We start from the raw sequence: 14150 nt of genomic DNA on the forward strand, positions 1-14150 counted from the left end.
CTTGTTAATTGTGAAAATAGCCCAGCGCTGTATTAAAAGCTTCACTAACCCAATGGCATTAAGCTACCTGGTAATTAGGGGGGAAAATCACAGCCATGCACACTGTGGCATGAGTTTGCAGAAAAAAGACATAGTAATTTGGATGTTTCTAAAGTAAACACCACAAAGATATTTATGATTTATGACAGTGAGATGTGAGCACTTAGAATGTTTAACAAACAGGCTTTATTGCTCCTTTGAGGACATTGTTCTTTAGCCTATTATCAGCACTATGAAAAGGCTGAAACCTACAATAAGCACAGCCGCTTGGCATGTTGCTTTATCACAACAGTGTAATTCGCCGCAAGCTATGGGGATAAAAGAGGGGATAACACAGAGTGCCTTATGATTATTTACACCCAACTCCCTGTTTGTTGTTGCAGTCTCCTTCGAACAGGAGTGAATGTAATCTAACCCTGCAGTCAAACTCATTTCTGTCCCATTTTTCAATAAACTTTTTAAACTTGGAAGCAGCAGAGATTTTGCAGATTTCTTTAAAAAAAAAAAAAGACTTCAGATTGAGGGGTTTTCCCCACCTTTCTTATTCTCATTGATTGCATTTTTATCACTAACTAAGATATAACGGTTATAAATATTTTCTTTGGCACCACCTTCACAGATTTAAACAAAAACACCATCAACTTTCTGCTTGACTCACATCCACAGTGGAAAATATGTATTTCAGGCCATTCAAATCACAGCTTCTAGTTTTCCCATGACGCTGTCATTTAAACCGTATGAACTGCCTTCAGCTTATGTGGGGCCACAATCAACCCGCCATTCACTGTTAGTACATATGAATGAAAGTACAGACCAATTAATCTATCTTTGATTAAACACTGATCACATTAACTCCCCACGCCTCCCTGATTACCCGCAGGAATTATGTAGACTAATGTGAACCTCCAGCGTTAATAAGTCGTAATAGCTGGTGCAGAGTGCAAACACACAGCACCATTTTACTCCATCAATATGACCCTGGTGGGATTAAATAACATGTTTGCCTCAGAGCTACAATTAAGCATTGCTAAATAGAGTTCCTTTGAGCCCGGAGTTAAGGGAAGAGACTTCTCTGCACAGTAGCAGCCAGTGAAGCGCTCAGATTTTTCCCCCTGGCTTTTTCAAATTACCTATTGATGAGTGGGCTTCACGTCTCTCCCCGGCTGGGGGGTGGGGGAGGAGGGGAGGATGTCTGGTTCACTTTTAAGATGTCTCCAAGAAGCAGGCCTGTGGTTAGATCTAAGGCAACACTTATGCAACAGAAGCTGCCTTTCTCAAATACATATACGGTTTCTTCGCAAATTATCTGAGATTTTCTTTAGGGAAAGTTTTCCGCCCGGAGTCTTCAGATATTTACCCACATCGCTCCTCCTTTCTTTTGATCGCGATGGTTTTAGTCCATCTGTGTCAGCACTTTTTTCCCTCTATAGCACATATGTACAACTTTACAGAACAATAATTGCTCTTGAGACTTAATTGTCTATATGTAATTAAGTTTGTAATAGAGAAAAAAAAGGGCTTTTAAATGTTCCCCAGAGACGCATGGTGGTGGTTAAGTGGGTGCCACACATGTTGAAGATCATTATACTCTCAACATCTGATCTGACAGTCTGAACAGTTATAAAAAAAAATGTATTTGAGGCAATTAAATGAAAATTGCTTGATGTAAATGCCAAGACAAATTTTAATGAGCACCCTTTTCTCAATTTGGAATATTTGCCCACTCCCTCAAGTCAGCTCCATTTACTGTCGGGAACATTAGCTCATTTCTAAATTAAAAATGTCCTTTAATGCAAACCGACAAACAGGATAGAGTGATGTGGCTTTCTGACTGAAAAAACAATAATTTGTAACTTGCATTTTGAGAAAAGTCGCTGATGTTGGACAAAACGATTCGGGAGAAAAGCGGGAGAAGGGGAAGGATATATATAAATTCAACAGGATGAAAGCTGGAGCCCAGTTATATCACAGTGGTGGAAATAGACTGACGTTTCAGGGAAAAGATAATAAATACATATAAATTAGCATATATAAATATATGTATTAAAAACATACATCTTTACAATAAAATTAAATATCAAATATCACCTTCTTGTGGTTTGATAAACATTCCGATTCAAACTCAATTTAACTCAAACTCTCTCTTTTTGTTCAGTCAAAATAAAAATGTCTTGGACGTCAGTGTTAGTTTTTGTCAGTTGTGATACACTACAGAAAAGCGCATTTATTTATTTGAAATCATAAATATAACAGAAAGCGCTGGTGGTCTTCACATTGCGCTGTCAAGGAGACTTTTTGTGGTTGCACTGACAGATTTACTACCCCAGATGTTCATAAACAGGGGCAACATCCATGAGCCGCGATGCAAAATCGACCAACGACGCTTTATTAGAGAAGTGATCAGCAAATTTCCCCTCACCTGAACATCTGTGCACACCCACTGTACCTCGACTACATCATGCTTTCAATTTCCTGCAGCACCGCTCCTCTCTCCTCGTTCTCCTGCACCCGCGACCCCAGAGACACACTGAGAGGTCAGGGGTTAACATAGTAATAGGTGGTGGTGATTGGTGGAGGGGCACTCACTCTCTCCCAGCTTTCAGAGCATATTAAGAACCACCCTGCTTCTGTGCGGGGCAGGAGCCCAGAACAGCTGTGTCTGACCACGGAACGACTTCTTAAAAACATCTTTTAAACATTTGATTTGGACAGAGAAGCGGAGGCTATGGACCGGAGCGGAGAGAGAGCGAAGGGGAGGGGTGGTGGTATTAAACTGAGCCTGTCAATTTCGAGTGTCGCACAAGAATGAAAATGTGTTCTTAAATATGATAACTCCACTGGTAAACTTAAAGTATTATTTATTTTGTTTATTCAATTAGGTTGTGTAAAGAAGCTTTCACAATCCAATCCGGAAAACTCAAACAGAGGCTACAACTCTGGAAGAATGCTAGACGTGCTACTGTTCTCAGCCTTTAAGTTTTGGGGTCTATAGATCCACCTCACCTTCATAATGACAATTAATAAACTGAAATTAAAAGGGTATTTGTGGAATTATTTAAAAATGTCAGAATTTCTGTGGGAGGAAAGCACCGATATGCGAGGAAGATACTATATTATTACAGCATATTAACATTTTATCTGTTTTATAATTTATGTCAAAGCAATATTGTTCAAGTCTTCAACTCGAATTATTACAGCATTCTAAATTCACATTGTAGAACTCTTTGTGGCATATCGGAATAATGTCTGTCATTTAAATGCTCCCTGGAGGCTGGAGGAATACACACCGAGGAATTAATGACAACAGCAGGACTGAACAATTTCAGGAAGCGATTACAGACCTTTGTAAGCAAACCAATCAATACCTCCTCCCGATACACTACAGAGACACCCAACATACACAGTCCAGTAATCCCCACATCTTGTTCCAATGCTCGACTGTAAACTCTCTTGTGCAGCATCTGTTTACGTTTGTCAAAAATATCACCCATGCTTTTGTTTTTGGTTCCGCAATGGCATCGCTTTGTAAATCTGAGGGTATGTTGCACAAACATGTCATCTCCCTCTCTCAGAAATATTTATAAACATAACGTAGAGTAAATACTGGAATCTTTAAGTGCAGAAAATTTTTTGGGTTTTTTTTGTATTTGCCCCACTGAAAAAAAAAAAAAAGCCGATGAGATAGTCGGGTCTTTCTTCCACCACAAAAGCTTGGACATTGATAGCAGGGTCTTCGATGACCTCAGCTGATCCCCTTGCCTCATGCGGACCCAAATCCTTCAATCAGGTCTAAAGAAACTTACCCTCTTCACTCAAACATCCTTAATTCCTCTATCCAAACCTCAGCACCTGACCAGAAGTCCTCTCAATGACCCGGAGCCCCTAACCCAATTTCAGACACACCAGCAAGCGGTGAAGCGGTACTCACCCCAGAAGAAGTTTTGTTGACATGGTGTCACTGTGCTGAAAAGGCTGTTAGATGCCATAGCTGCCTCTGGCTGCAGCAAGCCCCACTTTTGTTCCTCTGTGGTTTCCTTGACCCTTGACTCGTCCTAAACCCAGAGCATACAGCGTATCATGAATGGAAAAAAAAAGGAAAAGCCATCCACAAGACATGCTTTTACATATCAACTATTCGGATGACCACAAGTAACAACCAGGTCTGGTTTTATAGAGAAAAAAAAAATTGCAGAGGCAAATATCGCCTTTGCGGATAGATCAGATGGTGTCGGACTTGCTTGGTGAATGTGGTTGGAACGTACTTACTCGCTTAGCGCCGTCCTTGTGACTGGTGCTGGCCCGTGATGATTAACCATTTACACTCCAGGTCGCCCTCAAACACCAACCCCGAGCCGCACGTCTGTGGTTCTGTGGTTGTTTGGGAGGCAAGTAGAGCCCTCACACAACCCAACAGGCACCAGCTTTAAAACTCGTCTCTTTCCTGCCCTCCATGTGCCGTCACTGGAGAGCCTGGGTCACATGCTCTCTGACGTCATGGCAGCACCGCAGTTGAGTGGGACTGCCTACTGTTGTGGCTTTCTTCTCTCTCCTCTCTTCTCCACGGACTTTTTTCTCTCTGGCTCCCCTCCTTCTCTCTAGTGCGTGGTTCAGCAGCGTTTCCAGGCTCTCTGGGGGACCGAGGGTCTGACGCTCCCATGAGTCAGGAGGCTTCAGTGGGGGCAGCTTGTTCAACCGCCCATGCCTCCTCAGCACATGGGGAACAGCGCTCTCCCTGCTTTGCTCCTGCCTTCACTCTTTCATCCCCCTCCCTCTCTATTTTAATGTCTCTAATTCTGCTGTTGCTTCCCCTCAACTCCTTTAACAGGCTGCTGGGCTGCTCCTGTCTGCCTCTGAGCAGCGAGAGCTGAGTTTGGTAAGATGTGAGGGTGTGAGTGAGGAGCGAAAGGCTGGCTGGTGGTGTGAGACTGGGTGTGTGCCTGCGTATGTGTGTGTTTGTCTATGCATGTGCAGCAGAAAGAATGGGAAAAGAGGTAGAGAGAGAGAGAGAGAGAGAGAGAGAGGGAGAGAGAGAGAGACAGACAGACAGACAGACAGACAGACAGACAGACAGACAGAGACAGAGAGGTGTGTGTGTGTGTGTGTGTGTGTGTGTGTGTGTGTGTGTGTGTGTGTGTGTGTGTGTGTGTGTGTGTGTGTGTGTGTGTGTGTGTGTGTGTGTGTGTGTGTGAAGAGAAAGCGGAGGTGGTGTGAAACTGCTTGTTTACAGAGGAGTGTGTCTACAGAGCTGCTTGTGTCACTTTTGCAGACTGAATCATGTTCTTGTTTTCCAAGTTTGTTTCTGGTGTTTCACACTAGTCACATAGCCATGTCGCTTGTAGACGTCATGCCATTGTATTATAATTATAATAAGTGTGTGCATGTATGCAATCCTCTCCTGATCTTTAACTTTTTCTCATTTAAGTGACAGTCAAGTGATTCCCATGATAGGCTGTAAATCGCAGCCAGCTGTCTTCTAAAGAAGATACATTATCCACGTCTCGAAAGGCTAGCTGTCCAATATGCAGTAGAGGGCTGGCGACTCATCACACTGAATGGTGAATCATCACACTCCTCACACACGCAGTGAACACCCTCACATGTTCTAAAGTTCATCCCTGATCAATGAAGTTGTTTTGTTTTTCCACAGATTAATAACCACAGAAGAAGAAAAATGTGTGGAATAAAGTTAGGAGTTCATTCAGGGTTAAAAGTGAGTTATGTTGTCAGTGGTCAGTAAGCAACCATGACAAAAAATCAGTCTCCTGGGCTCTATTTGTAAGATATGCTATTGTTGCTGGAACCCTTCAACCAATCAATGCATTGATCTGTTATTATAGTTTTATTACAACTTGTGATCCAAATCACATAATAATTGCCACGTAGGTAGTTCTGGTTTCATGAAACTGATATGTGAGCCTCCACCAAAATTCAATTGAGGTGAACTGAGTTGCTTTAAACAAAATTGACATGCCTTTCTAGACACAATTTCCACATTACTGTGTGAAGTTTTCATTGGAACTGCTTTCCTCTAAAGAAATAATCCCAGTGAGTAAATATGTCATGGTGCGTGATTATTAATGTTACTCCTGACATTTTAAATCTCTTTTTTAATTGCTGCAAGACTCCCAAATAAATTATTTTTACCTCCATCGTGCCGAGGAGAGAGCAGAAGAGTCAAAGACCTTTGAGTAGTTTCTCTTATAATTTATTTTACCTGCCAAAATCTCCTCATTACACAATTTGAACAGGCACTGTAATGATACGCACATTGTGTATTTTCGGACATAATCATTTAAAAAAGAATATGATAAATTGTTAAATTACTAATAAAGTAATAATAAGTAATACTTATAATAAGTAATAATTTAGTAGTAACAATGCATGTCAACCTGTTTTTTTACTGCCATGCATTATATTTCTGTCCCAGTGAAACCAGTGTACATTTGAAATGTACATTTTAATACACTAAATCTAAGTGAAGTCAATTAACTAATTAATAATCCATAACTATTGTTTGCACCCATAAAATTATTTGAGCAAAGAAGGGCAACTAGTAGAGCGCAAACGTCCAACAACCAGCAGCCCTGTTTAATCAAATTGAAGCTTTATCTATGCTCCAACTACAAATGTGTGCCATCAAAACGTCAGCTCTAAGGTTTTTGGAGAAACAAAAATCATGGATCCACATCTTAAACTGTGGATCCATGACATCCCACTTTTCTACTTTGTTTCACCTAGATTTTATGGAATTGTTTGAAAATGCTGAAAAAAAAAAATTTCTTGTATCAGAATTTTAAAGGAATCGCCAGAAATTTGAGGATCCGTCCCTGACTCATGAATTCACTTTGAAATTTCTTGCATGGCACATACCCCACATTTAATGGATCCATTCAAAAATGTAATGGTTTCTTCCCACCTATGTAAAAAAACAAAACGCTTCTACTAAATTTCATCAAAAATTTGTTCGATACCTTGTTCATAAGTGATAACATTTTATTTTTAGTTTTTATTAAAAGCTCTGTTTTGCAATGTTAAAGAAAGAAAAAAAAAATCTTGAATCCATTCTGGTCTTTAACAGAATCCCTACAAGTTTCGTGAAATCCATAGTAGTAGTAGTATTTTTGAAATCTGACAGACACAGCATACAAGAAAAAATATTTTTATCATTTAAAAATTTAGACAGAGAAACAAACATATAAGCAATCATCTCTCCATCTTTACTAATTCTGCTTTTGAAATAAAAATGATCTAATACACTTATTTCAGATATGATTTAATGCAGTGTTGGAAAAAAGAAATAAAAATGTCAAACAAACACAAACAATCCCACCCAGATTCCACAGCACAACAGCATTTCCACAGGACTTTGCCACCTACCTTATTTTTGTGCAGCGAAACATTTTCCTTGGCTTGGTGCTTTGTAAATATTTGCTGTCTAAAACAGGAAAATGCCTCTTGAGTTGCAGAGCATGTTACAGAATCCTGAGGGAAGGGCTGCTCAGACACTGCAAACACACACTGAATATCACAGAGAGAGCTCAGTTTAATTGATCATGTCATCCATGAAGTTTACCTTGATGTTAAATATACAAAGAACTACTTTCCTTTAATAATTGTTAGACTATATGTTTTGGGTCACCGGTGTGAAAGCAGAGACATGCTGTATGCGAGGACTAGTTTGGTACTTGATACTAAGTCTTTCAACAATAACATTTAAAGCCGTGTATAAACATTTTAGGTTATTGCTAACGGATTCCTTGCTGTCAAAAGCACTAAACTTTAGGACAGAGTACAGCAACACTGTGAGTTCCACCAAGCCACAGTAAATTACACACAGTTTGATGGGAATATAATTTCCAAAACGTGATTGAATCTCAAATACAGGATGAAAAATAAAGCATGGATGTCAAACCCGACTCACATGGCAGGAAACATAACTTCTTGGGTGGCACGGCATGCGATAAACAACCTTGATGGTGAAAATTTCAACTACGACAAAGTTGTAGTCCGATATCTCTGCATGAATTCTTCAAGAGCGGCAGGGATTGAAACAAAAAAGAGGTGGGTGATGTTCTACCCAGATACAGTAACAGTTTAGCTAAAGTTGGCCAAATATTGTCTTTAACTTGGCCAACTTTAAGTCAGGTCAGCGGTTCACCCACCTTAGGAAAACCACAACAAACCGTTTCCATCACTGAAACCTTTCCTCTTGTCTGCAAGTGAGTCTGAAAGCTTTAACTCGTCTAACCCCGTATCTACACCAAAACATGCAAATTAAAGGTTCTAATTTTGTTTTTGAAAGTATTACATTTTGGGACAGTTGGCAAATAAACCATTTAAATGTATTTATTGAATTTATTCTGGCCTGATTGGAAGGATTTTAGCGATTATATTGTTAGAGGAGCAAATTATTTTGAGTTCATGTAAAATATACTGTTTCTGGACGTTTAAGATATCAAATCATGCTGCGTGTGAATGTATATAAGCATTGGAGGGAGTTCTGCACTAATGTCAAGGAAAAAAATGTGCTTTAAGGGAGGAGCGGCTAGCTTTGGACGAGACTTCATTTTGCTGCACAGACAATTTTGTAATATATGTTCTCCTTGCTGTCAAAAAATGGTTTAATGCGAAGGTAATAATGTTAAAGGCTGGAATATGATGTGAAATATAATATTTCATTCATTACTGGTTCTCCACTGGTGGCCATATACTACGCTTGCAGTAGTTGTGTGTGTGTGTGTGTGGAGATGAAGAGCCTGGCCATACGCTGAGCTCTGGCCAAGGTCTGCCCTGAGGACTGCGGTCGATCGCCCACCCTGCCAGACACTTTCTCTCCCCTACCACTCAGGACCACACACCTTCACGTGGACTCACTTTGTTATCACAAGCTCTCACAGAAACATAATAGAGGTATCATGTGTTGGAACATGCTTACAGTTGCACATGCTATTACCCTTTGCATGTGCGGTGCAGTGCCGCTCAGTGCTGGAGACTGATCCCCTGGCTTTGTCTCACAGCAGACAAGCTGTTTTCACAGAAAATTATTTCTTGCTACAGATTAATTCTAGAAAAATATTGGAGGGGGGGGGGGGGATGATACCCAAGATGAGTTAAAATTAACTGTGAATCTCTGAGGCTGTCTGTGTTCGTCTTAAGGTGCAAGCTAAAAATGACACAACATAATTAGCTCGGAACAGGCACTACACACACGGAGGCATTACAGTATTAGAAAAGGAAGGACTTATTAATAGCCCTTTTGGCTTATTTTGTGTACTCTGTCTGGCTAGGAAACAGAATGGCCTGGACTGAGGAAACAGGCAGGTACAGTGATTCGCTTTAACAGGCGACATCTGTAAAACGCCAAGGTAGTTTACACTGTGGCCGAGCCCGAATTAACGTGCTTTCATTGGAAACAAACACCACTTGCAATCAGCTTCTGTTGGCTGCTGAACTGCTGGTGTGAATGTAAATATCTCCCTCCGGCGTTGCTGAGGCAGGACGTTGACCTGCAGAAGTAGGATGAAGCAAAAGCCATGGAGGGGCTCACCTCGACACAGTCCAAAACTCCGTGGAAGTGCAGTAACGTGATCTATGTCACAAGGTCGCCAACAGGATGTTGATGTTCTTTGTGAACTGTTTGGTAAGGTATAGTACAATCTTAATGAAAAGTAGATATTTTTCTTCTGGAGTCGACCAGGAGTATCTCCATCTTCCAGCGACTTAAGGTCCTTTCTTGTGGTGTCTGGACAGCTGTTTTTGGAGTCACAGCTTTGAGGGAAAATAAAGTCGGCCTTTAAGTAATAAGGGGAAATGTTTAATATCAAATGGCACACGCGCAACCTAAACACATTAAAAATAGCTCTTCAAGTTGTGATTACATAAAATCGCCGAAAAGGAGAAAGTCAGATCGTCAGTGGAGGCGGCGAAGAGGAGGCTGTGGCTGACCACTGAGAGGCCGAGCCATTTCCCCCCACCCCCCTCCCTCCATTCCTCATTTTAATCAAGGGCCTGCTCCAGGAAAAACAGCACCTACCTACCCTGCAGTTCAAACAGCGAGGCCCGCTGAGACCGAAGCGATGATTTCTAAATGTTCACTGACAAGCTGGTTTAATTTGTGTGCTAAGTAGATGGAGGTGGACTTCTATATATCTTTCTTCTTGGCATACATACCACTCTCCTGCTATTTCCCCATCTCTGTGAAACCTTATAGTAAATCTCTGCATGAAAAGCATACTGATCCTCCACAAGTCCCGCTGTTTGGTTTATATATACCACGCTGCGTTAAAGGCGAGGACAGGTCCGGCCGACTTCCAGCAGCTTCTTCATACCGGAGGTTGTCTGACCATGACCGAGGGCCTTGTGATTCTCCTACTTCTACTCGTCTTTGACTCTCTCCACAGCCGGTTCCTTTCCAGGGAGGTTGGTATAGAACGTTTGAAACCCTGTCATTGTGTGGTCGGTTGTCTACAGCTGAGAGATTTTACAATAGTCCAACTGGCTGAACTGCTAAGTCAGCATTATAATTACAACGCATTGACGATGCAAGTCTTCTCCCAGGTCAGGTGACGCCTCCGGTCACATGATGCCACTACTCAAGGAAAATGTCAATTATTGTGTGTCATGCACACAGCAAGTGTGAGGAGGCATAAGTTAACTCTGAGCTGGCAGTGACTAAAATCTGGAGGTCACAACAGTCAATTTCAACCTCAATGAGCTTATACATAAGCTGCCCATTATGTGTCTCAGAAACTCACTTTACTTGCTGTGGAGAACAAAGTAGCCCTGATAAAGGCAGACGGCTCACTGGAGAAACAAGCCTTTATAAGGAGGAGTTCGTCACCGTGTCACTGACAATGGAGCAAACAAAGGGCTCTGTTGTCTTCCCCAGCCGGTGGGTTATTTTTTAGTCTGTGAGGCTTTTGTGATGGATAATTGCCCTCTTCACATGATTTCATAATGCCGGGACTTGTCTTTCAGTCACTGTGTAACACAATAACATAAGTAAAAAAAATAGGGGGATTTAAATCTGAATTTTTGACATTGTTTAGAAGTGGCTGCTTTCCTGCATTGATGTGTATAATTTTAGAAAGATGTATGAGCAGGACGCTGACTTGAACCAGTCATAATACAGCCTGGAGTAAGGGCGTGCTGGCTCCCAGAGTTCTTTGGCTGTATTGTCTCATGATAATCATTTAAAAGTGCTCACAAAAGTCCACCAAAGTTTATGGCTTTATATCTTAGCGCTGACTGATTATCAAACTCAAATCAAATGGGAATTCCCCCAGGGAATACTCAAACCAGATTTATACCAGATAAAAAGAATAGCATTACAATGTTCACCATTAAACATATACTGTATATTATGTCTGACATTTATATTTATTCTACACAATAAATAACAATACAATAAAGCTGCTTTGGTGAGGGATTTACAAGCTGATGTTTATCACCTGAACCTCCTTTACAACACATTCACTATAAACAAATAGGGTGTATTCCTACCCCGAGGAGTGAGAGCGTAAAGCTGTTTGAACATGTACCGTGTGTGCACATTAGCAACCACAGGGCACTGTTTATTAAATGCTTGGTGTGTATGTCATCTTTTTTTTGAGGTAGCACAAATCAACCTGGAAAAAAAGTTACCTTTAATCAAATCACATTATAAATCATGTTGTAATGTATGCTGGAATGTGAGGAATCCAACAGCGCCTGTAACCATCTTTGGAAAAAAAAAAAGAACCTGCATTCCTGTATGCACCCTTAGTGCATACCTTCAGATTAAATATGCTTGTAAAATTTAAAGGCTTAATGCACTTCAGGGAGCATGGCAATAAACAGCTGAAATAGAGGTGGGTGAACTGTGGTGTTTACACCTGAAGATCATTTCATTAATGCATTAACTTTGGATGTCAAGTAGCCAATCCCTCATCATCAATGTAGTAAGGCCACTGCATACTGTGTGTGTGTGTGTGTGTGTGTGTGTGTGTGTATATATATAAATATATATATATATATATATATATATATATATATATATATATATATATATATATATATATATATATATATATATATATATATATATATATATATATATATATATGTGTGTGTTTTCACAACTTTTGAAAATGGCTGTGAATAAAACAATAATTTGTAGAAAACAAACTCAAAGGTTAACGAGATTTTTAACGTTAATGTCAGAGCAAAAAATTATCTATGAAAATAAGCAGTGGAGTAATGCTGGATTGAACCGAGAATGAGTAACTTCAATAATCTTTGGTGCATGTTAGTGCATGTACCTGTAAGCAACACAATTGTGGCTCATTAAGTATATGAGTTTCACAGTTTCACAGAGTTTTACAGAGATTTTTGTTTATTCAATTTGTGTATTCATTTTTATTGCCATGCTGACTTGTTGAAGCATCCATTTGTATCAATAATGATTGATCACAATAATTGATTACGAGCAATCAGTGTGTCTCACTCAGCTACACAGTGTACCAGTAGACAGCAGCAGCTCAGCTCACTCAGCCTCTCGTCTCCGATGGCATTATTGGAGCTGATACACTGTCAGATGTCTGAAAGGTCCAGAAGACTTACACTGTCTTGTCTTGGTCCCAAATTATGTATTAATCATGTCAGTTTAATTCTGCTGTGCTGACGGGGTAGCCAAGATTAAATCAGAAAGTTAATGAAAATGCAGAAGCATGGCAGTGATAAGCAGGCACAGACATCCTTGACAGAATGGAAATGGAGCAGTTGACAGTGGAATGGGACAAATATCCAGAACAGAAAACTCAGGACTAAAACTTCTAAACGTTTCATGGACAAAAGGTATGGTTATGATAGCTTATCCCTGAAATTGAGATGGATGCTGGAGAGTGCTAGATGTTGCGCTTTACCCTCACTCACAGGAAAACTTTAGTCACCACAGTTTTCTGCTGACAATTAAGCACAAGCCCATGCATAAGCAAGAACACATCAAGCAATCCAGTTGTTGTAGATGGTAATGCTATCTGGATAAATGTGTGATGAAACTTGGCTACATTTAGTACTGAGTCATGATATGATCACAAGAATTCAATGTGATTCACATAATTTATGTGATTATGTCATGACTCATAACTAAATAAATTGTTAGTTTAGTTTGAGTAGACTGTGCAGAACTGTCTCATGGCCCATATCGTAGTTGTAATTGGAATTTACCATCGAGAGGAATTTTATTTTTATTCTGTGCACATCACATAATTAGTAACGTTAACTATCATATCATATCATATCATATTAATATGCATTGTAGTTTTACTATAGTAAATTGGTTTTTATGAGTCACCCCAAGATTTTCTGTAGCCCCACTCTGCCGATCCAGAAAAAAAATCTGGATGTGACAATGAATACCAGAGATTATTCAATCGGACAAATGCAGTGGAAATGAAAAGCGCAAGGTTTACACATGGAAAATGGTGTAGCAAAGTCAATGTGAGCACAATGTGTTTGAGTTGAAGAGCATTTAAAAGCTAAGATTCTTGCAGTCACCACGCTTTCAAATGTTTTTGGATTGTACATATTTAAATGCAGAACTTGTATCCAAATGCATGCATACATATTTCAAAGCAATGCATGTGTATACATATATAAAATGATTATGTGCAATCACAAGCACTAGATGCAGGTGAATTACAAAAAGAAATAATAAATTAAAAAAACTAAAAAGGAAACTGATTCAGTAATGGTCCATGACTAAATCAGAAAGGCATTAATGTACAGTGGATTTAGAAACTCATAAATAAATAAAAATACAACAGTAAATAAATCAATCCTTTATTAATCCCTGTAGGGAAATACTTTTTTCCACTCCAAGTTTTGCACATCCTGTTGTGTGTGTGTGTGTGTGTGTGTACACACACACACAAACACACACACACACACACACACACACACACACACACACACACACACACACACACACACACACACACACACACACACACACACACACACGACATATCGTACAGGCCCGTACACACAAACACACACACTGGGCCTGTAGGCATGCTGATAATGGGCAGTTTGTAGGAGGACTATACCTTGCTCAGGGGCAACTCAGCAGT

The 14150-nt window shown here is 40.0% G+C and overlaps 1 protein-coding gene and 1 long non-coding RNA gene across 4 annotated transcripts in view; one reads left to right on the forward strand and one right to left on the reverse strand.

Moving 5' to 3' along the window:
* Positions 1 to 4435, reverse strand: part of runx2b (RUNX family transcription factor 2b) — a 40516-nt gene extending 36081 nt beyond the window's left edge. For 2 of the 3 annotated variants that reach the window (XM_068342767.1, XM_068342765.1), the window contains exons 1-2: positions 4306 to 4435; positions 3968 to 4091 (exon numbers count right to left, since the gene is read on the reverse strand). In XM_068342767.1, the coding sequence (XP_068198868.1) occupies positions 3968 to 4025 (58 nt within the window). In that variant the 5' untranslated portion in view covers positions 4026 to 4091; positions 4306 to 4435. Of the gene's footprint in view, positions 1 to 3967; positions 4092 to 4301 lie in introns of all 3 variants that reach the window. The other variant, XM_068342766.1, reaches the window with a different exon arrangement.
* Positions 4436 to 4781: 346 nt separating this feature from the next.
* On the forward strand, positions 4782 to 6283 carry LOC137613495 (uncharacterized). The gene is made up of 3 exons (XR_011038949.1): positions 4782 to 4912; positions 5462 to 5594; positions 5687 to 6283. It is a non-coding gene; the product is annotated as an uncharacterized lncRNA (long non-coding RNA).
* The last annotated feature ends 7867 nt before the right edge of the window (positions 6284 to 14150 follow it).

This window comes from Antennarius striatus, chromosome 19 (genome assembly GCF_040054535.1).
Source record: "Antennarius striatus isolate MH-2024 chromosome 19, ASM4005453v1, whole genome shotgun sequence".
Taxonomy (NCBI): Eukaryota; Metazoa; Chordata; class Actinopteri; order Lophiiformes; family Antennariidae; genus Antennarius; species Antennarius striatus.